Source organism: Watersipora subatra, chromosome 3 (genome assembly GCF_963576615.1).
Source record: "Watersipora subatra chromosome 3, tzWatSuba1.1, whole genome shotgun sequence".
In the NCBI taxonomy this organism is placed as follows: Eukaryota; Metazoa; Bryozoa; class Gymnolaemata; order Cheilostomatida; family Watersiporidae; genus Watersipora; species Watersipora subatra.
In genome coordinates, this window is record NC_088710.1 from 2,638,360 (window position 1) to 2,661,949 (window position 23,590).

The 23,590-nt window shown below is 37.5% G+C and overlaps 2 protein-coding genes across 3 annotated transcripts in view; one reads left to right on the plus strand and one right to left on the minus strand.

The window, feature by feature from the left end:
- Window positions 1-7,661, minus strand: part of LOC137391481 (GTPase KRas-like) — a 13,071-nt gene extending 5,410 nt beyond the window's left edge. The window contains exons 1-5 of the mRNA XM_068077971.1: window positions 7,517-7,661; window positions 6,807-6,855; window positions 5,989-6,017; window positions 4,769-4,853; window positions 43-145 (exon numbers count right to left, since the gene is read on the minus strand). Of these exons, the coding sequence (XP_067934072.1) occupies window positions 43-145; window positions 4,769-4,853; window positions 5,989-6,017; window positions 6,807-6,855; window positions 7,517-7,547 (297 nt within the window). The 5' untranslated portion in view covers window positions 7,548-7,661. The remainder of the gene's footprint in view (window positions 1-42; window positions 146-4,768; window positions 4,854-5,988; window positions 6,018-6,806; window positions 6,856-7,516) is intronic.
- A 189-nt stretch (window positions 7,662-7,850) lies between these two features.
- Window positions 7,851-18,254, plus strand: LOC137391151 (transcriptional activator Myb-like). Of its 2 annotated transcripts, XM_068077519.1 has the most exons (14): window positions 7,851-7,988; window positions 8,814-8,904; window positions 10,319-10,471; window positions 10,580-10,683; window positions 12,044-12,172; window positions 13,156-13,312; window positions 13,897-14,122; window positions 15,366-15,637; window positions 15,946-16,206; window positions 16,419-16,649; window positions 16,819-16,935; window positions 17,045-17,149; window positions 17,314-17,325; window positions 18,098-18,254. In XM_068077519.1, exons 1-14 carry the CDS (start codon window positions 7,933-7,935, stop codon window positions 18,206-18,208), a joined length of 2,025 nt encoding a protein of 674 aa, XP_067933620.1. In that variant the 5' UTR covers window positions 7,851-7,932; the 3' UTR covers window positions 18,209-18,254. The 2 variants fall into 2 exon arrangements, with proteins under 2 accessions (XP_067933620.1, XP_067933621.1); XM_068077520.1 differs by lacking the exon at window positions 17,314-17,325.
- The last annotated feature ends 5,336 nt before the right edge of the window (window positions 18,255-23,590 follow it).

A 23,590-nucleotide genomic window follows, 5' to 3' on the forward strand; every position in this document is an offset into this window, starting at 1 on the left:
ACAGGTACATATGTTCGACTTCCAGATACAAATAGACCTCACCTGTTCTCTGTACAGATTGATGTCGCTATATGACTTGACATTGTTGACAGCGAAGACGCAAAGAAAACCCTCTCCGGTCCGCATATACTGATCTCTCATCGCACTGTAAAAAAAGTAATGGGTGACCAAACAGTTCTACCCTTGGGTGGGCAGTAGACTAGGAAGGGGGTAGAAGATGACTTCATCCATCGCCAAAGTATTTCATTCTTTCCTTTCTTGCCACAACAGTGCAAGGCAATCGATAAAAGAGCTTCAATCAGCAGAGCTTGGGAGGGTTTCCGTTAATGTAATAAAGTTAATTAACTGTTACGATGCTTCAAAGACTTCAATGGTCGAGTCTGAATATTTCAAACACTTGGTTAGCCGTAGCTAACATGTTTCACTCCATCTCATACCAAAAGGATCATTTGATTTTAAAATCAAAACCCAAATCACTTGATTAAATACATCAACAGGTCATTATCTCTTTGGCTGGGAGGAAAGAAAGAATTGAGCAGTTGTCATGACCATTGGTAACAGGTGATTAGGAGGCAATTAGAGCTGAGACATACATGACTGCTAACAACAAGAGCAAATAGCAACTGGAAGAAAAGTTTGTGGAAGAAACCATATATGTCCATCTCATCGCTATGCAGCAATGACATCTAGTTAACATGAGGACAATTCGGATAGGAAACCAAGACAAAACTATGTAACAAAATGTGTTTGAGCCACAAAGACGAATTTGTGAAGGCTTTAGTCACGAACAAGGAATGCAAGCAATGCTATTGGTTGAATCCTGGTCGAAAGTAATGATGTTCAGGCTTATGTAGAGCGTAGCTTGCATTATCATTGGCTGAGTTGATGGGTCGTAAGACAAATGCAAAAATCTTTGGCGACAAAGGTGACAGTCCAGATGAAACTGATGTTTCCTTCCGCCCTAGGTGTTGTAGGAGATTCCTACTTTTTGTGAACTACCGTAAGTCCTCATGCTCAAGCCGCGCGGCTTGTCGTTGAGCGCGGCTTCTGGTTCAAGGTAATAAGCCGCGGCTAAATCCAAGTTTTTAAAACTTACGTAAGGCTTAGGGCGGCTTCTCGATAAATGCGGTCTTTGCTCAGTTCCGCGCTATAACCATAGAACCGCAGTCATGATACAATTTTATGTACGGGGTTTTGGCGACCTACTCGTTTATTTTCAGGGTCATGTTTATGGAATACTTTAGACTAGCGAAGAATTTATTGCTAATGTTTAACTCACCACAGTCGTAGGTCATTAGAACCGTTTCATTCCTGACCGCATATTTCCATAAACGTGAAGCTCACTAACAGCGCAATAAAAATTTAGCTGAGACATGACAAAAAGTTGTTGATGCAAGGGTTTAGAAATTTTAATTCGAACTTGGAAGTAAAAGAAAATTCTTTTCACATGTACTGATGTAGCCTGTTTTCTTATTCAAGAGTACTGGGTATCACGAAATCCTTCTCAACACTCTCGCTCCTGAAGGGGGTCTAGGACGACAAAACCTCGGTCATTAGCCGCGGTCTGTGGGCATACGCGGCTTGTTGGAGGATTATTTTTTCTTTCGTGAATCATCTGGTTTTGAGCACAAGCCGCGCGGCTTGAGCATGAGGACTTACGGTAGACATAAATCTTCACATGGCCCACTGGTTTATCAGCATGATATCATGAAACATCTGTTCATGCTCATCATAATTGTTGTGTACTGTCGTCATAGAAACCAAACCTAAATGCATAACTTACTGTAAAACTTTATTAAGAGGTAAAAAACATGGTAGTGTTCCACAAATCCCAACCATAACAATACCAGAAAAGGTTATTTCTTTTAAGGAACAGATATTTAGAATTGCGCTGAGCATTCCCACACAGCGCACAGAGTGCATCTGTTTTGGTCATTTGCATGAATAACTAACTCATTATTTACTATGATTATATTTTATTAAACAGTCAAACAGAAAGGAGATAACTCTTGTAACTTTCAAAACTTTCACTAATGTGTTGGCTGTAATATCTACAGCAATCTCAAGATAAGGTTCTAAAGCAGATCACTCCTTTGTCCAGCCTGTGTTAGACCTTGTTAAACCCGTGCAGCTATTGTTTGAGGTATCCCCAGTAGGCTGGCATATACATTGGTCTTTAGCCATATGGTGTTGACTGATCTATCTACACTACGAATAATGGGCGTTTCAAATGATTTAGAATTTTAGACTCTAAAAGATCTTGTAGGTCAATTTGAACAAAGCGATAGAGGTGTGATGTTTGATATATAATATATATATATATAGCGCACAGGAGAAAGTAAAAACTTTGCCAGCGGTCAGTCAGTAAAGCATGTCTATTTTACGCTCAGGTTTAGTGATATCTCTGCGTTCATAAGTCGACCATAAATAAAGTTAATGCGCTGATATACATTACTACAGAACAAAATCTAGAACTCCATCATTGGTTTATATCTTTAGATGAAGTCAAGGTCAGAGCAGCCAGTAGTAAATAATACTCCGATAAGCAGGATTACACTGCACGGATGAGGGAGAGCTAGGACGAGCAGGTAGAGATGAATGGCTAGTGAGAGAAAGAAAGAAGCTATAGTACCACGCAGTAAGACGACTCCAATAACACGTGAAGGAGTTATTTGGAGAAATAAGTCTAAGAAAATTGAGTTACTACCAACTAGTTGTATTGTGAGCTCACATATGTTATGTAGCTGCACCGCGACTTCAGCGCATAATACGAATTGACTGTTTTTGACAGATAAGAGTAAAACACATACTCATGGGGAATACGCTGCAGGCAACTACATTGCTCTGGTTGTAGTTATAGTTCGGAGGGTGTACCTGCAAGCTGTATTTTCATACAATCTCCAAACTAGTTGGCTACCAAAATTCTCACTAGTTGTTCACATAAAATATTTTTCTTGAAAAGCAACAAATTCAACTATTGTACAGGTTCCAGTAGTTTACTAGACCAGTTGTTATGATCTGTATCAATCAGTAAACCTTGTGATGGGAATAGTTAATTTATTTATGACAAAAGAAGATACATTTTTAAGGTTAGAGCTTTACACTGATTGCAAGAGACAGAGCAAAAGACTGGCCTCCTATCACATGAATACAAGACATGATTAACCAACATTGAATTAGATGCAAATTTTAATTTATAGGAATATATCTATCCATAACATGACTTTATCACGGCTTAAGAGGACCAACTGCTAAAATACATACATCTATGTATTTCCTCTTCTATATTATAGGGCAGCGTAGAACAGCTGCATAAAGAGCCCACAGCAGAGGTAGGGAACCTATGACTCTCGAGCCATATGTGGCTTTTTTGATGATTTCATCTGGCTCTTTGATAAATCAGTGGAAAAAATAATCATAATTTTGCTGCTAATTTAATTAGCATAATAAAAATAACGCTGAAATTACAGTAACAATAAACAAAATAAAAAATATCGTCAATTTAATGAAGATATATTTTCATTTACAACTTTTTGATGAAGCGCCCGCAGCAAACAGTTTCTAGTGCTTTCTGTACTCCGCTGTACATTTTGACCATGTTTGGCTCTACATATGCATGCGAGCAGTCATCCTCACACACGAAGAGTATTAAACAAACCCGCGGCCCCGTTTAACAGATGGAAGCCTATAAACCTGCATAAAGCTGAACCTCACCACGTATTAACCGGACTACAAAGCTATCAGCAAAAGCACGCAGTATCAGAAGTCGGATTAACGGTAAGAAATACTTTTCATAAATACCCTTATTATATCGTTATTGTTCAAAATAAATACCGTTTTCTTATACTCTAAAATTGCCCAAACATACTCAATTTGTTGGTCTTCCTTTTCCATTTTATCTTTTCCAAATTTAAAATATACAGATAGCCCTCCTAGAAATAAATTTTGAAACATGTGGGTTTTGTGGCTCTCTGTCAGAAAGGTTCCTGACCCCTGGCCTACAGAGATATATAAAAATTGTCAAAGGGAAGCACGAATGAAACGTGTGGTTCAAAGGAATGATGGAGACAAGTGCTGTTAGCTTGGCCAATAGGGAGAGGGAATCAGTAGCAGCTAAATTGACCTGCATTGGCACTGCCTGCTTGGTTGCTAAATGGCTTGCATGGTTATGTAGCAGGTGAACGGCCTGAAGAGATAGAAGTGAGGGGGTCAGCCTACTGGGCATTCACTCCGTTTCCCCACCTCCCCTTGCTAAGACACGCGCTCCCCTTGCTAAGACACGCCGCTCCCCTTGCTAAGACACGCCGCTCCCCTTGCTAAGACAAGCCGCTCCCCTTGCTAAGACACGCCGCTCCCCTTGCTAAGACACGCCGCTCCCCTTGCTAAGACAAGCTGCTCCCCTTGCTAAGACATGCTGCTCCCCTTGCTAAGACATACGCTCATGCGACAGTCATTGTATGTGTGTGTAATTATAAAACCTAATAACACCAGAGGGCATTGAATTCTCAGAGACACTTGACTAGAAGTGGCAGCTATGAGAGCGTCTGTTGTTTTTGCTAACTAACACAAGAACCTATAGAAATCCATAGAATCCCTCTGTGTATAAAACACTAGTGATTAACCAAATAGGCTGTGTCTGGGCATTAGCAGCCATACAAACTAGGAATTGACTCAGGCTTGATCAAGGTCAAGGATGAACCATAGATGGAGATAGAATGAAGATAGTCAAACAACAGCATTGGCAGCGCATAAGGGAATGATGGCCTACCTATATTCCTCCTGTCCTGCAGTATCTAGTATGTCTAGTAAGCATGTTTCTCCATCAATTACAACCTGCTTCCTGTAGGAATCCTCTGCAAAATAACGCTTTAGCTTATCAACTCACTTAGCTACGGCAAACAGAGATAACAACCAATAGTTGGGTTCAAGAGATGAAAGAAAAATGAAAATCCTTTTCTTGCTGCAGTAGTACGGTAGTAGCTACTGTCAAATTGACATCTGGAACAGTTTCATGTTTTGATTAATGGCAAAATTGGTATTGGATTTGTTTTTATTGTCTTTTACTTTACATTTACTTTACTTTACATTTACTTTACTTTACATTTACTTTACTTTACATTGTCTTTACTTTACTGTACATTCAACTATCTATGTATGCATCTATGTACTATTGTATCAATGTTACATTGTTGTCCATGTATTTGTACAATTGTTTCGACAAGGAAAAATTTGGGATACTCTTCAATTTATGTGCAGATAAATGGAAAATTTCGTAGACTACATTTTCATAATATTCTAGTAAGTTTGATATAAACAACACAAATCTGGAGTGATAAATGTTACTAAAAAGAGATACATGATAGACTTGAATTCCTCAGCATTGTTGTTTGATAACAGTGAGTACACAGCAGGATGGTCTCAAGAATTCCTCTACTAAAACACTGCAGTAATTGCGACATGTTGTAGTTGTGTGTGCTTGTTAGTTAGCATAAACGCATCCAAAATTTTAAGCCAATTACATCCAATCTTCACACGCGATACTCTCCGACTTCAGCCAGGTCGCTAATAGTATTTGGTTCCAAAGCCTCTCAAGCACCAACTCGATGACTGTCTTATCAAAAATGATAGAAATAGCTAGCATCACTGGCTTGCTGATAGTCGAATATAACGTGGTAAATAATTGATAAGCAATATCAATAATCTGTATTCTTTAATTATCGACATGCCTGTTAGAATACGACTGGATTAAAATAAGGTTGGGTTCGTAATCAGTCTCACCAAATGCGACTCTCACCACTCCCTTAGGCTAAACACTAATCTGCACACTGAAGCATCTGGTAACAATCAAGGACAAAGGCGCATCAGACAGAGGTGTTAATAGTATCACATAAACAAGCCTCTGATATCCCAGTGTCAATTGAATCCAGACACGCAACAAGACTAGAAGTAAATCATGAGTCTGCGAGAATAAATGATGAGACAACTCACCAATTGTTGGGTCATACTCTTCGACGAAACTGTAATAAACAAACAAAGGGGATTAATAAAAATAGTGCGATGACAATGGAGAGGTCTATGCAGGTCAGCATTGGAGAAGCACAACTAGCTATCGGAGACTAAAGGTTATTAAGGCTGGGCAGCTCAACTGATCGAACAACTGCCCTTTCACTCTTTCCTCCATTAATCCCGTTTTACATCACATTCCTGTGGCCTCAACCAAACGAGCAAAACAGATACTGCGTGTGAAAATAAGAACGTTCATAGTAACTGATGAAAGACAAGTACTCAAATATTCATTAAATATGCTAGTGCCAGAAGCTATAATTGGCGTCTACACTACCATCATGCAGAAACAATGAGCAGGATCCTAGAATGTCAATCATAAACTGGCTGGGTGCGCCATTGAGAAACAAAAATGACTGCATATACGGACAATGATATAAGCTTCAATCCTTATGCTTCAGTGCACAGCTAACGATCGCAGTCATAGAAGATAGTCTAACGGGATAACACTAAAAAAGATTAAAATTGCTCTTTTTTGTCTCATGTATTCAGAATGTTTCACTTATGTCAATTATTTTAGTAAAAATGGATTTGTTTGGTCATATTACGACTAGGCTACTGCATGCAATTAACAAAAAAGACACCAATATTAACAAAAGGACAAGTATTGTCATCTTTAATATAGAGTTTTCAAACCTACAGACAGGGAAATATGATGATTGTTAATAAAAATGTAATAAAAACCATATTACCCTTCAGCCACCTGCATGCCCAATTTATAAGTACGAGAGACTGGGACTTACTGATTTTGGATCAACTGAATGGTGAGAGCACTCTTTCCTACACCTCCAGCTAAAATATGGTAAGTTGGTATTAAGAAATATAACTGGCTAATGTATAAACTAAGCTATCATTCTTATGCCAATGGACCAAATATAAATTAACTTAGCATTTTGATAAAACATAGCAACGTATATATATGCTCGAACCTAATTTTGGAAAAATGTGCAATATTACTGCTAATCAAATCAAGAATCTTTGTTGCATCCTAAATTAGGTATAAACAAACCGTTTGCTAAAAATCACAACAAATTACAAACGACAAGGGAAATCAATGAGCCCAGATTATATAGTTAGCCCGTCACTGATGAAGGTGTGATGAGAAAAGCACCAGAGTTTTGTTATGACTTAATGCGGTTCAGTTCCAAAAACGGGCTGATACGTTTTTGAAAATCAAAACAATATCGTCAATAAAGCTGGTTATCATCGAAAAATCAGCAAAGCTAAAACTCTGTGGAAGATGAGTACTGAGTAGAAATACAGAGAGACTTAAATAATGTAATATGACTCTCTATCTACCTATGTAGCGCTAAAACTATTACTTAAAAATAAATGATTGATTTATAACGCCAAGCACCTCTCTCTAAGATACGTGTCCAAAAATGTTTATCTAACACGTAAAAAAACAAATCAGAGTAATAAATAATTTTATCTATAGATTAGTATACTATACCTCCAACGACGACAAGTTTATATTCCGTCATTGTTGGAATCAACAAAATGTGTTGTGAGAGAAAGAAAATGAGCGTCGATGTCTTTGAGTAAAATTTGCTCAAAGTAGCAGCCCACTACAATAAATAGGTTGGAAGGCGTTCTATTTTTAGGCTAAGACAACTGAGTAGTACCGCACCAAATTTAGCAACTATATACACAGATTCTAGTTGGTTAAATTACCGATAAACTAGCCAATAGTACAGTATTTATAAAGTAAACGAGCCAATCATCCAGATTTCACGTGACGCTATACCGCGTTATTTGAGCTTGCGTCACGGCATCGATTACCGCTGCTTAACAATGGCAGCGTGTCTTATATTTTTTAGCATTTCGCTAGTCTGAAACTTTAGCCATTATCTTTTTATTCATGTTGTGATGGCACTGGTATCTAGTTATACTGATGCAAGGCGAACAAGCAATTCTTTTAATAAGTAAGTTGTAGTTTACATATAATACCTTTATCGGATTTTGCCTAATGGCTTGCGGTCAATTTCGTAACGCTAATAGACGACCGTCACTAGAGTAATAACTTCTATTTTGGTAATAAAAAATAACTGTAGAAATCCTTGTGCAGCAGTTATTCGAGAGGAAATTAACGCATAAATCAGAATGTCGAAATTTATCTTGATCGTGGAATTTCCTAAAATTAAAAATGCTTAAACCGATTTGTTTGCTTCTTTGTGTGATGATATTATCATATCGCTGGTCGGAAAATGAATCTAAATTATGGTTTGTCATAGTTGAAAAAGTTCAAATGTGGTGCACTTTCACAATAAGCTTTTTTACAATAACGAACAAGCTTTTATTATTGAACCTAGTGGGATGGATCGGTTTTAGCATATGCCAAAGATCGTACTCCTATCGATACTGTATTTTGTGATGGAATTTATCGTCTGGTGTAGCGCACTCCATGAAACTCTGTTACCTGCCTAACCGTAATAAATACTCGTTGCTGCCAGTAACATTTCACACAACACGAATTTTGTAGCATATGTAAATACAGAATTTAGCCCAACTGTATATTGGCAAAGCTTTGGCTTACTTGCATTGTTTAGAATTTTGTAACATTGACCTTCAATGTTTTGTCTTTGCTGAATATTATTAGGGCCAGTTTACAAACTTTTGCAATAGAATGCTGGGAGAGTCCATTTTAGGAACTTGTAATTATAATGCATTGGAGAGAGTTTTGGTGAATAAATGAGGTGAAAGGTTGCGTGCCAAAAAGTATTGCAACCCAGTTTTGGTGTAACTTGTAGTGGTTCTCTGTCCAACAACTCCATGAGTGAGACAGACAGCGATGGGGATTCAGAGCAAGGTGTGGAGACACCACCCTGGTCTAAAGTTGAGGTTGGTTTCCATAAGTTTTGCCAACACAAAATTTGTCGTCATGCGAAGATTTGTCGTCATGCTTATCTAGATTTAACTACAGAAAATTGCATGCCTTCTCAATATGAAGGCAATTTGCTTGTTTCTTCTAGTCCTTAATGATTGTTGTTAATTAATGCCATCTGCTGCAATTGTTTATCTGCTTCCTGTCTCATCACCACAAATGTAGGCTGAGATGGAGCAATCACAAGTATTTCAAGTCTGTTTGCCTAGTATCGCTACTTAATCAGGCTAGCTCTGAAACACTATTACGTACCAGAAAAATGCGACCTGGCTAGTGTTTGCATAGCAGGTGATTGATGTTAGGTTACGCTGAGATTTCAATAGAAGAGTTTCTTATGCGGTCAGTGCAGTTCTATGTACCTGAGGGACTACTGAGTAACGCTCTACTCCCTATTGTCCTCTAGTTGTTTACTCGTAAAACATAAACTGAGTGTGCTTTGATAAAAATTAGCGGGAGTTGGCATCAGAGTAATTAATGGTAATTAGTAAGTTCCAAAAGAAAGAAAACAAGCATTGTATGACAGTCAGAGGTATGACAAAAGATGGTGTTTTAATTGCAGTTTTCTGAGCGTTTCCATAATCAGCCTTTTAGGAGGTGTGACCTCAGTAAAGTCTATTTATTTTGTAATACAAATTACGAGACTGACAATTTTTTAATCAGGAGTAAATTCCTTGTGAAGCTATAATCCTGTTCATGAGCCATAGTGCAATCAATAATACCTGCGAATAAATGTTATGGAGATGACTGTCCGCTCGGTTAACCCCCAGAACCTCATCCTATTCTCTGTCATTCTCTTCTTTATGTGCTTTCTGTAAAATGTTACGATTAGGTTATTATTTATCAAAAATGTCATTTTAACACAACAGTAGTTGTGGGTTTATTGTTATCATATGTGATTCGCCAGAAATGTATTGATGAATCGAAATCTGCTTCTTGCTGGTGTCTATCAATACCACCACTACTACATTATTATTGCGAGTTCAAAATTGGCAAACTTTATTCTGTAATTTTTTGTTTCGCTCAAGTATGACCTGTTTAAATATTGCATAAACACATATACAAAACTTTTCCATTTCCACCTTTTATAGATATAAACAATGGCAAACTTTTAAGATTTCACTTACTTGGCCACACCTCAGCATTGAATTTTGAATAAAAATTGAAGTTTTAAATGCTACAGACGATCGGGATGTCAGCGGTCCACCACCCGTGATGCAACAAATAGGCATTATGGCATCCTTCCACAAATTGTCGTAGTGTGAATATTAATATTTCATTGATCTTTCACATATTAAAGCCTATAACTAAGGAAACCAGTGAATAATAAATGCACGACAGCTGTTCTTGAATTTTGCTCCTTCTGATGTTTAGGATGACAGACTAAGACGGCTTGTTGTGGCGCACAATGATGTCGACTGGGACAGGATAGCTCTATATTTCTCAGGAAAAACTGATGTGCAGTGTCGCGACAGGTGGGAGCAAGTACTTGCTCCAGCCTACACTAAGGGCCCTTGGTCCAAAAAGGTTGGCAGTTACATCATAGTTTCTGTATTATTCGTTTGTCAATGGTAGATATTTCATGTAAAGCTACACCCTAATTATTGGCACTGCTTCTTTTATGGATGCTTTTAGGAAGACGATGTTGTTATCGATTTAGTGCGGCGGTATGGAACTAAAAGGTGGTCTATGGTCTCTAAGTTATTGCCAGGTCGGACTGGTAAGCAGTGCAGAGAGAGGTAAGTGTAATGTTGAGTGGTAGATGTTTGGGAAGGTTATTAAGGGAGATGTGACGCCAGCCATGTCTGTGTATTGTACAAAAATTGTTACTTTAATCAAGACTAAGTTTGTAATAAAACAGTTTATTCATCAGTAGCACTGGTTAAAAGCAAATCCATGAAAAATCTCATTTTTTGTTGCACTTGAAATATAAAACAGGCTGTTTTAATTTTTCGCTATATACACATACATATCATCTACTTACGTGCGACGAAATACGAAATTTCCAAGTTTTTTCATAGAGATATTGCTCTGACTTACGAAAGACCGAGGAGTCTTTCGTATTTTTATCTATTTGTTTGACAAGCAAAACAAAAAATTAAGAACAAAGCAAAATAGAGAGAAATTTCAATTTTGTTGTGGGTGTTCATTGATAATTTACAGCGCATGTTTTAAATCTAGTGTATGTCATCATTTTTGTACATTCAATTTTCTCCCAGCCGTTTGCTACCTCTTCTCGCTGTTGTATAATTTGACGTTGTCACATAGACAGTAGGACAACTTCAGTTTCTAGCAATTCAAGTTCTGTGCTTTATCTGTAATGATACAATTTTTTTCAGTTTGTGCTGATCTAAATAACCTTTCTGCTTACGTTTTTAAAACACATATTTTGAGCAAACCAAAACCACAGCAGCAATGCAACACTCATATCCTCTGACCACTATCCTCCCACTTTCCGCGATTTCTGTTTTGCTCCGTCTAGTCAGCCAATGGTATACAAACAAACCATTCAGTCTTTTTATACATTATTTCTTTGTTCTTCTTTTTATGTGCGTTTTTGTATTTACTATGTAGTAATATAATAGTTCTAGCATGTATTTGCTGCAGGTTTTAAATATTGTATTCTATACAATTATTATATCCGAATTTTGCTGTGGCTTGGTACAGATTAGGACATTTATTTGGTAAAATCCATTCCTACATGAAATTGGCTACTTACAAAATGACATTCGGAATGAAATAATTTTGCAAGTAGAGGTTCTATGGTGTACGAAGAATTGTGTATTCAGCATTTTAACAGTCCGTTTGCATAGAGTACAGACAGAGGGAGGCAACTTCAACAGTTGATAGTAAACAATGAGAGTTTAAATAATGCTCTAACATAGCAGTCAGAGAGGAAGGTCATCCTAGCTACTTGTACACGCATTATGGTAACACTGCTTATATTATCTGTATAATATTTTTGTATCGTCTACTGAAAAGATTTAGCATTAGCCAAGGTTGTGAATTTGTGACCTCAGATAAAGTAGGAGTTGATGTACCGGATATATATTTTCAGCTTTGTCGTTGTGTTTTGTAAGCTTTACCTGTGTTTCAAAGGTGGCATAATCATCTGGACCCGGCAGTTAGTAAGTCTACTTGGACTCGGGAAGAGGAGAACCTTATCTACAAGCTGCACCTGCGGCATGGCAACAAGTGGGCAGAGATAGCCAAATACCTGCCTGGCAGGTGAGTTATGCATAGCTTTGTGATTTTTCGGATGCTGCTTCTGAAATATTGGTCGGCGGATAAAAGAATGTGTTAGAAGACCTCGCAGTAAGCATTAAGCTATGAGAGATGTAGTTTATTATTGATACATCACATAATCTAATGCATTAATAATAAAAGCAAGCTTGTTACGCTATTGAATTAATTGTTTACAATTGCAGGTGAGGCTCGAGAGAAGCTTTTTAGTTTTTTGTGATTAGCTTAATAGTGTAGACCGGTCCCTAGAATCTAGTTGATAAGCCTGCAGCTGTTGTTGTGATTCACCCAGCAAATGGGAATGATTACTCTGTATGTATCTTCTCTGACAGCACCGCTGTCATATTGAGAGGTGCAAATCAGCGCCTTCATGGTGTTCAGTTATGATATTTGTTAACGGGAACTAAGATAAATATTTTGCAAACAGATTATAAGATAAAAAAATTACTAGTTAATGTTTTGCCAAGATATGTGCATGCAATGTGGTTACACAAGAACCATTTTAAAGTCTGTTTTTTTAATTGTTTCACCGAGTCACCATTACCTTACTAAAATTCTAAGAAAGTGTTGGTTGCGCTAGTTAAATTAAAAATATTAGCCTTTAATAATTTTACGTGTCGTACTAAAGCAATACTAGAATTTAATTTCAGTAGTTTGCCTTTGTCTACTTAGTATTGCCATCTCACGAACGTCTACTGACCTTCCATAGAGCCTTCCATAGAGCCTTCCATAGAGCCACTATTCCTTAAGATTATATTTGCTTAATAAGAGTTTTTAAAATGAAACATTGACTCTCTCAGCTTGCTACTCTTTAGCCATACTCTCTTCGAAGTGTTTACAACTGCAAGTGTAGCATGCAAGAAGCGCTCTAGTTAGTATGATTAGCTGCTCTCAGTCCAGTAGTCCAGTTTTATTGTCGCACTACATCTCGTCTAGCGTGTTCTAATGCTGCACTACCACTGATACAGGACAGACAGTGCTATAAAAAATCATTGGAATTCATCAATGAATCGTCGAAAGTTTGATGATGGAGAATCCTCATTGCAAAGGAGAACAGAATATCTTTCCGTCCCATTTTCCAAATATGGTCCAGCTGCAAGCACGAGCGTTACCACAGCGCATGAGGTTAGATAGTGTCTTTTGTTCTGGGACACCTGCTGATTCAGCGATTAAATACTCTAATACATGATCCCTCGTTTATCACGGCTGCACGTTTTTGTGTATCCAAATCATCGTTTTGAAACAAACATGTTGATCTGCATTGATAATGACAAAACCAACACATTTTGTGATTAACTGAAATATTTCTATAACAGCCTCTAGTAAATTTCATTCATTGCCAACGCAGGTTAGTTTCATCCAATATTAAATCAATTTGGTTTAATGTAAAAAGATACTGCAACATGGTTTGTGTGCTTTTATCATCAGTGATAAAACTGCTATTCATTAAGACAAAATCGTGCTTATACTTTATAATTCTGAGAATACCTGTTTAGTGATGAGTTGTGTTTTTTGCTGCCAAAGTGCTCACTACCAGTTTGCTTTATAGTTTCGTTTCTGTCTTTGTTTCAATAAGCTCTGTGCTTCGCTTACTGTATTGCACAACGTCCTTGTTTGTTTTGCTTTTTTATTGTATCGGGTTCCTATTGTTTTAAATCTTCCAAGCTATGTCTCGTTTGACGAACGTTTTGTTCTACCATTTTTCTCAGGGAAGGTTATTACAGTACCCACGAAAGATAGAAGTTGTGGAACCTCAGTATAAGACCATCTACCCTGCTGGTTGCTGCCGTCGAGTTCCCAGCAATGATGCTACTAACTTTTATGCCGCGATGAATGGCTCCGAGAAATACGGCCATATGACAACGTATGAGCTTCTCTCAGGCTCATCAAGCTGCACTCCTATCAAGTTTTCCCGGTTATATTGTGGCCCAGCAGGTAGGCATGGTATGGTGTAAATGGCATGGTATGGTGTAAATAATTTCACTTCTCTTTTACTTGTCACTGGTTTATCTATTACTTATCACTCGTATTATCAATCTTGTTACCTTTTTTTCATTGTTCAGTGTTAAACTTTTCAAACATTTTTAAACTTTTCAGGCGTTTTATTGTAAATGGGAATGTTTATTCGCTGTTTAAATTTTTCTGTGGCAAAACTTGTCAAAGGATGCATAGTTTAATCTCGTATCTGCAGTATTGCAGTAAATCTTGGGTTAAACCTAAAACTGTATCGTTAATTAGTACATTACTGCTTTGCTGATAAAAAATTATATTGTAAGTCTTGTTAGTTGGTTGATCAAAAACTTATTTTAAAGGAAGTTGTCAATAATTGAAGTGATTTTCTCGTTATACACTTCAAACGCACGTCCAAATTTGGAACTAGAACAATAAAAAGTTTTTGCTTACTTTACAAGAGGGACCTGTTTAGACTGAGGTTTTAATACCAAAGATTCTAATTATTAAAATATCGGTTCTCCTTCAGTAAATTGTGAAACATACAGCTGATGAAATCCTTATGAGAAGATACTTGAGTCCTCACTTGTCTTCAGTAATTAAAATACAGTGATGTCTTTGCTGCTAAGTTTCATAAAGGATTTATCCTAGATGTTTCCATTGTTATTGTTCAATTTATCTGTAAGGCATTGGCTATAAACTTATAAAGTATTGTTGCTCAAATGGACTAACTCCAAAGAGCTGTTTAGTTCTCTTGATGCAGCCTGAAGTGTGTTCCGCAGCACCTTTAGCAATAATTATAGCCTTTTAATATGTAGTTATAGCAAGCACAATTATCCAGGAGGTCATTATGTATACTCTTATAATGCCAAACTTGTTATTTTTGCCTTGTGATACATCATTCATTACTATACCGTATCTTTATTTCATGTTTGCAAGAGAGAAGCTAGTCAATAAAAATAGCTGTAGTTTGATACTCATTCTTGCTATTACACTAACTTCCTGGTCATCATACATCACTAGGAAGTTCGATCAGGATTAACGAAGGGTAGAACAAGTCACTGATCATATTTATTCAAACAGTCACAGCTTTCTTTTCACCTTATTGCGTTTCATCTGTGATTATTTCAAACATTTGTTGAATCTATCACAAATCTGTATAGTTTTGATGGTTAACTTCTTCAGTTACTAAATGTGGGTTCAACTTAACTCTTCGATTGGTTTATAGATTATGCTCGAATTGATGAAAATTCATTAACAACAGCAGCTACTAGGCTTGATGGATTAATACCTCTCACTTCGGAAGTTCTCAAACAGCCAAGCATTTTGAGACGAAAGCGACGAAGGAACGATCAAGAAAATCGTCAACCTAAGATGAGTTTCCCGACTACGCCTCCGATTACCAACCAGGAGCCCCCTGAGCCCAAGCATACTGTGATACATAACTTATTGACACCTCTGAAAACGCCCGTAAAACACTTACCGTTTTCTCCTTCTCGTGTAAGTGCTCTGACACTTAGCTTTTTTGCTGTTACTAAGGTGACGAGTGTTATTGTAATCAGCATTGGTCGTCTTCAAGTCATGCAAGTGATGACATACAGTTTGCCAATGGCGGTCAACTTTTACTTGAAATGTAGGATTTTAGTGTAGCCAAGAAGATGGCAGCGTTCAATCACAACATAGTACATCCACCAACTGTGTGTTTGGTTGATAATTGGAGTTTATTTCCTTTTCAACTGAATCAATGCAATTGTAAAATAATGTTCAGATTAGATAAGGCTAGTTATGTTAGGTTTTTTTTATTGTAGTTTTTCAATAGTCCGGGTGGTATGGGTAACTGCGCTACTGTCACTTCAACACCAGTCTGTCTTAGAGACAGGTCTTTGAGTCCACTCGTGTCACATACACCTCGAACTCCTGATGCTAAATATGAGCCGACAACTCCAGATAACAAGCACATGTTCAACACTCCCAGTAGTAAGAGCACGATCACTTGGCCTAAGACACCCACACCATTCAAAGATGCCCTTGCAAATCTTGAAAAGAAGAGTGGAGTAGTTCGTACAGAGGTATGTGTACCTTCCAGCAGGACCTAGTTGTGTATGATTTGTCCATTAGCAGCTCAATTGCTCATTTATATTGATAAGTTGTTAGTAAGTGAGTTGTCGTTTTGTGGATGTTTTTGTCATATCCCGCTGGGGCTCGCTTGTTGTCTTTCCAGTTGTAATTATGCTTTACTTGAAGGAAATTTGTAGAATTTAGCCACTTGTATTTGTTTTAGCATCACACCCCCATGCACATTCATGATGACCTTCAAGATGTAATTGCCAAGGACACGGATATATCCTGTGCGTTATCCGGTGGAGGGGCAACAGCCTTCAGGGCTAGTCTAGGTCGGCGATTCGGGTCTTATCGTCTCGTTAGGGATGCCCGCTCTGTCCAGCAGAACCTTACTAAAAAGCTCGAGGCAGTAGCGCAAAAAGGCTCCCCGGGCTTCAAGCCAGAAACTCCTGTAAGTCATATTCATAAACCACATTCTTCCACTATGCACTTTGAGATTGATCAAATGTACCAGATTGTATCAGTAGTAAATCTATGCTTCTGATTGTATTTACTGGCTTTGTTAGTTACAAGGAGTTATCTGCTCACAATTTGACTAAACTGTGTTGTTGTTTTGGCAGAGCAAATCATTGATTGGTGAGGGCAGTATATCGTTTTCGCCGCCATCTATCCTGAAAGAGACTTTGTGTCAGTCACCCAGTCCTGTTGCCATTGCTCTGACACACTCACCGCCCAAGGTATGGTCGCAGAAAGTATGTACGATTGGGTTGTATACAGTATTCTTGGTAGTGGTGATCGAGGTTTGACAACTATTTATAGATACTCTCATTACACTGTATTTTGCAGAGAGGACGATATTCATCGCAGAAAACGATGCCTTCTCAGTCTGTGAGTTTTGCAACACCATCTACGTCGGTTACCATGAAACCTTCTCCCACAGACATTTCAAGGGTTGGTTGAATATTTGATGTGTTTTTAAGTCTATTTTCTCAATACAGGGTAAACAGGTATAATAATGGTGACAGTTGCTTTAGTGCAATGCTCACTTGCTCAAGTTCGTATCATTCATGATAACTCATTTTTACTCATGTCATCCGTCATTCCAATTGTTACAGAGACGCAACGCTGTAAGTTTTGCTTTATCAGTGATATCCTATTTCCTTAAGCCTAGTTCACACTATATCGCTATATGTTGGCATGGTCCTTTTGGCATTCATCGTCGATTATGCACACTGGTGACCAATAGCGTCGACGAAACAATGCGAATGCATCGGCAAAGTTTCCAGCTGTCAAACTTTCCTGATATTTTGCTGAGCATCAACAAAAGTCTGTGCAAGGTGAACCATTTTAGCGATAGTAATTCGTGGTCGCGAGTAACGTGATTTATTTCCATTTATGATCATTGCTGCATGACTAGCATTTTATTCAAGCGCTCAAAACAAAACGGTTTCTTCCCGAAAAATCAAAACGAAATGATTGACAATCGCCCAAGTATTGTGCATCAACGCCGAGATATGGCAGTATAGTGTGAACCAGCATTTAGTGCATTGAACGAATTCTCATCACACTATTCTGTTATGTATTTTAGTCTACAACTGTTATGATTTACTTTAGCTAAAATTAGTGGCTCTGAAGTCTCCAGTTTGTTTATTCACTTAATATTTACACATTTGCACCACCCTGCATCAGCATTCTGCACACATTTGTTTGAGTGTTTACGGCTGTTTACAATGTACGCATAATTTGCCTTGGTTCTTAAGTTCATTTCATGAGTTACTGCAAACTTGTGACACGTTATAGTTTTACAATCTTATTTCCCTTGACTATGGATTTGTTTGGAGCTTGCTGTCCTACCAGCTTTGTCTGTTGCTTCTACTCACAGTTTGTATGGTGTTGCAGAGATCAGGTTTTAAGATGATAGCCTGTGGTAGGACAAATGACCAGCTTCATATGACCAGCATGGCTAGGAGATGGATGAGGGAGGACAGCTATAAAGCTTGCGTTGTCTGAGACCAGCATTGTTGTATTTTCACTTCCTCGCGATCTTCTATTGCAAGTACTTTCTTCTCATGCAGTGTAGATTCATATTTATTATTTTTGCATTTTATAATGTGTAAAGGAAAGCCTGTTGTTTCTTCTTATCCGTTGTTAACAGAATGTTTTATTCTAATCCAGCTTGTCAGCTTTGCGTAATAGGCAGTTCCCTGTTCTTTGGTTCTATCAGGTTGCTTGTGTGGTCAGCGTCTTGGATTGTTTTATTTATTGTCCTGCATGTCAATAGCTTTGCGTCAGAAGATTATCATATTTTTATGTTATTATTTATTTCCTCGTTTTGTTTTATTCTTGTACAGAGTCTATATTATGGAGAATGACTAGCTGTTGCAATAATTTGCACGGGTGTGCAAATTATTGTGCTTAGATGTTGCCTTGCTGTGTGAAGGTTTAAAGTTTAGTGTGGTGGCAGCATTAATAACGCTGAAGTCGATCAGCAGAAGCTATTCTCTCAGTCTACACATTTGTTTTCATTATATTATCCTTCAGGTTTTCAAGTTGTATTTAAAAAAGGATTTAAATTGTACAGATTATAAACAATATCAAACAGATAGTTTGTTTTCGCTCTTTTTATGCTTGTCAACTGAAGAATGTTAACAATGTGAAGCTGGAAACTGCGTATCTCGTAAAGGAAAAGGATGCTACACTTTTCATAGTGTTAGATTACCCTCACTGATTGTGCACATCTACCTTATAGCCTATATTTCACTACTATTGATTATTTTAATATATTTATTTATTGATGTGATAGATTCTTGTGGCATAGAATACTGCTTGTGATAGCTCCTTGTGGCATATAATACTTCTTGTTTTTTATATATTGTTGTTTAATTTTGTGGCAACTGCTAAGGATTTTGTGTTGTCCATTGAGTGTTGTGTACATTTTGTGTAAACCGAAATTAGCTCTTACCCAACAATCATGTCTCGCAATGAATGCAATAATTTATTATGCTAGAAATATAGCAAAACTGGAATATTTACATTGGCTTATTCCTTTGGCTGATTGTCATGTCTTTGGGATCCACCATCAGGTAACTTGTAGACAATCATTCACAACAAATGAATACTTACTATTTTATCTGTTGATAAGAAGAATTATTATATGTGATGTGTCTTGGCCAGCTGTTGGTTTTGTAGTGTGAAAGCTCTCTAGCAGTAGGTCTAGAAGTAAGGGGTTGTGAGAAGACTCGATGTCTCCAGATTATATGCCGAAAAAGCACTAGCCATCAGGGGCAACTACTTGATTAGCTGATATCAACCTTGTAGTTAGTGTACGCTTTGTCAGTATTTTTACTTTCTAATCATTTCTGAGTCTTGGTTTCATCACTTCCTGTCTACCCCCTGCTATCAAAACACTATGTAGTACAGGTTGTTGCTCTGATGGTGTGGAGTATTAGAGGAGATAAGAACTATCTGACAGCTGTAATATACTGAATATTAAAGCAACCGCTCCATATAAACATACTAATGATGTACTTGCTTGTCATGTATATTAATACCCTTTCGTAAGCACCTTGAAATTAGATGTTGCATTTTAACCGCTTTTTATGAAGTGATGCAACAGCCTACGGTGTTGCATTCGTGGCTCTATCAGGCATTGAAGCCCTTTCTGTTCATGGTCATTGTAATTTATACTTAGTTTAGCGCATGCTGTGATATCTTAAAGTGCACTGCACTATTGTCACCGCTGTGTGTAAGTAAGTCTATTTACAGTTGTCTTTTCCTGTTAATCGTCTCACTAGCCTCTGGTATAGAATCTTAGCATCAGAAAGTGAAACTCCTGACAATCCAAAGTAACAACAATGTTGGTAGTTGGCCCTGCCTTTCAATTAGCACTCCTATCATAGCTAACAAGATAAAATGGTTTCTCCTAGCGAATGTCCCAATTAGTTCTTTTTCGCTAACAGAATCACCAGCTGTTAAGAGCAATGTCTAGTTTTTAGAATGTAGTGACAACTAATATTCAGTATCATTCACTTGTTGGATCAATGGTAACAGCGCATCCATGTACGTTTCAATGTCTACAACTCCTTAAAGCAGACAGCAAATTCTGGCAGCATTTGACATGTCCTCCGCATTCTCTTCAGATCATTCATCACATTCTCCCGACAGCTATGGGTCGCAACCGGGTTAAGGTATTTATAGTTTTAGCATTATTCTATTACCTTTAGCTTATAGAATGCCTATTGGAAAATGTTCAGTTAATCTCAGTACACATGAATTCACAATTCAATGCGGCACTTCATTGCCTTTTTGTAAGAAGTTTAAAGCGCCCTAACAACCGATAGAACGTCAGTGACATGTGAATGCAGTCAGACAAAGAGCCCATAGAGTCCCGCGAGCATTGCTAAACATATCTTAAGGCAGCTGCTTATTAGACAGCAGCTACCTGTCTTTGCTGGCAAACCCTTTCCATATACTAATCGCGATGTCTTACAGACAACAGTAGTGAGAATTCGCACTGAAACTCATAGAAGTAATGGAAAAAGTAGTAAGTAGATCCTACCTGTCATAGCCTGTGCTCCGCGCTTGCTTGCAACCTGTGAATAAGTCACTATAAGCATCACTAGGATTGTTGTGTATTATTAATGTCATTATTGCCACTTGGGCTAGGCTGTACACTTTTTATTTTTATATACCTTGAATCTAGTCACTTTATAGTGCACGCTGTCGACACACAACACTGCTGACCTCTGTATATAGCTCTTAGCAAATAGCCTTAAGTATGGCCTAGCTATTCTTGTCATCATCACTTCAAATATCATAAGTTTACGCTAAAATTTCTGCAATCATTAAAAGGTGATGAGAAATATTTTTGCCAAGACTTAGCTCCGCTTATAACCAGACAAGGTCATGTTTAATAATGAGTGTCAGAGTATTTTTACTGTTTTCTCGTTGCATAAGAGGGCAAAGTGCAAAAAGTCGACCATCATGCATTTTTTTTAATTCCACAGAGTATTTTTAAAGATAAGCACTAATCTAAAGAAAATAATTGTGTTCAGTAATTCTAAAACTTTTGTTTTAGAATTACATGGCTATTTGTAGGAAGCCTTTTTTACATCATACACCTAGAATCCTAACAAATAGCTAAGGATGCTATTGCTTAAACCATAGATGTTCCTTTTAACAGAGCGATTTGGTGCAGCTGAGAGCTGCTAAAATTGATACTCTTACACTCTTTAGTGTACAACCTTTTCCCTTCTGTCATCCTTATGTCGTATCATCAATAATAGTACAGCTAGAGCTCTACAAGCAGGTGATTTACTCGATTTATAATTCTGAATAGAGAAGACAACTCTTTAAACATATCAGATCAATCATCAGCCTACTTATAGCTGGTTTCTAAACCAACTCAGCTTTGAAATTAAGCTCCACCTTTTATGGTTTTAATTTTTACTAGCAAAAGTGTAAATTACTGGACCTTTCAAGGCATAAGTGATCGTAACATAAGTGCTCTCATTTCTTCCTATTTGTACTGCAATTGCTTTTTAGTTTCATGTCTCCATTACTGTTGGCTCGCTTGTGCATTATATTATATACTAGATGAATTCTCGGCGCTGTACGAGTACTAAAAGACAGCTTATAAACAGGGGTAGGTAATGCTGATGCCATTGGCTAAGTTTTACCATGTCTTCTCAAATTAGTAAGTTGACTAATTTCAGTAAACTAAGCTAGTATATTGCTAAACTTACTATAATAAAAGCCGTGACATGTGAAGGCTGCAAAGCCATGAGTCGTGAAGCCAGCTCTAGTGACATTACGCCGTCACACAACGTCGCTATGTGAATTTTTACCGATGTAATGACTATGAGTACGATTAATCCATCGTGTTGCAAGCAGCCCATGTGGTTTAAGGGGTTAGCTTGCCTGCTTCCAGAACTGTAGGTGCTGAGGTCAAATCCAGTGCAAAATACATTTTTCATTGCTAGAACTCTATTGCTATAACTGGATAAATGACAAGCAAATCAACAGACAAATGACAAAAACTGAGATTTATAAATAGATATATATAAGCACAAGCATAAAGAATGCTTTCAAAGTTGATGATATCAGTGTTGTCACCACCATCACATTGACAAGTCGAAGTTGTCTTCCCATACTCCAATCTGGTCAAATGTGATGTTGTGTGTGACATGAATATGCATTTGAGGTTACAAACTTTACAATTTTAAAATTAAAATTAACTAGTGCCCAGGCTGTCTAGTGTGCCATGAGAGATCATCATGAGTAATAACTATGTGCACAATTGTTCTTAGATGAAGAAAGAAGATCTAGTGGTGCAGATGGTAGCGTGCTTGGTTGGAGTTTGTATATCTGGGTTTGATTCCCACCAGTGCAATTTTTTTTAACACTCTTATTATGGGCTCAGACGAACAGACATGATTTTTATTATAGTAAAGATTAATCATTACCTAGGCAATAGCATTTATGAATTACTGTACGCACTATTCGTTTCAGTTTGCCCTGTTTTGTACTTGCAACTTCTGTCAAGGGTCTCGAACGTCCACCTCATCTTACAGCTGCGCATGAAAGGTGCCAGAAAGTTGCGACTATTTCTGTTAATCAGAGCACTTGTGTTAAGAAACTTACAGCTTCTTGGATCATATGACTGACATTGTGTCCAGTTCATACAGAAACACTATGATTCCTCAATGAGACTGCACACTGAGATATCTATTGAGAGAATAAAAAATATTGAACCTGTTTTAGACACAAGTTATTACTAGTAATTAGTTAAATTATTACCATCGTTACTGTTATTACTATTATTCTCTTTCATCATTATTTAATTGCGAGTCAGTTATTGTTGTTGTCATTTTAACTATTCCTGTACAGAGACTTCACCAAAAAGTCATCTAGCTGTGCTTATTTTAATTGCCATCACTGATAAGCGACAACCCTGTTTGTTTTGTTGCCGAGTTGTCATTGCAACAGTTGCCATTGGCCAGGCAGAGGAGCGGAGGGATGTCTAGCATCATTTAATGGAATGTCGTCTTAACGTCTCTTATCTTAATTTTGTGTCATGTCTAATAATATTGATTAAATCCTGTACGTAGTTGACAGTCTTGATAAGGGCTTGCAGGAGCTCAAGACAGTGAGTAGCTTCCATTTGCAGCAGGCGATAAAAATACTTGATATTTCTAGTTTCACCCCTACTAACACTAGAGACAAACTGCAGACAATTTATAGCATTGTTAGTAATGTTACAATCCAAACTAAAACAAACAGATCAAATAAGTAAATGAAATTTACTTTACGAGTAATCTGAACCACAGAGTGGTAACTTTATAATGTCTGCATTGTAAGCATGGCTGGCAGTTTTTAGATTGGTTTCTTATA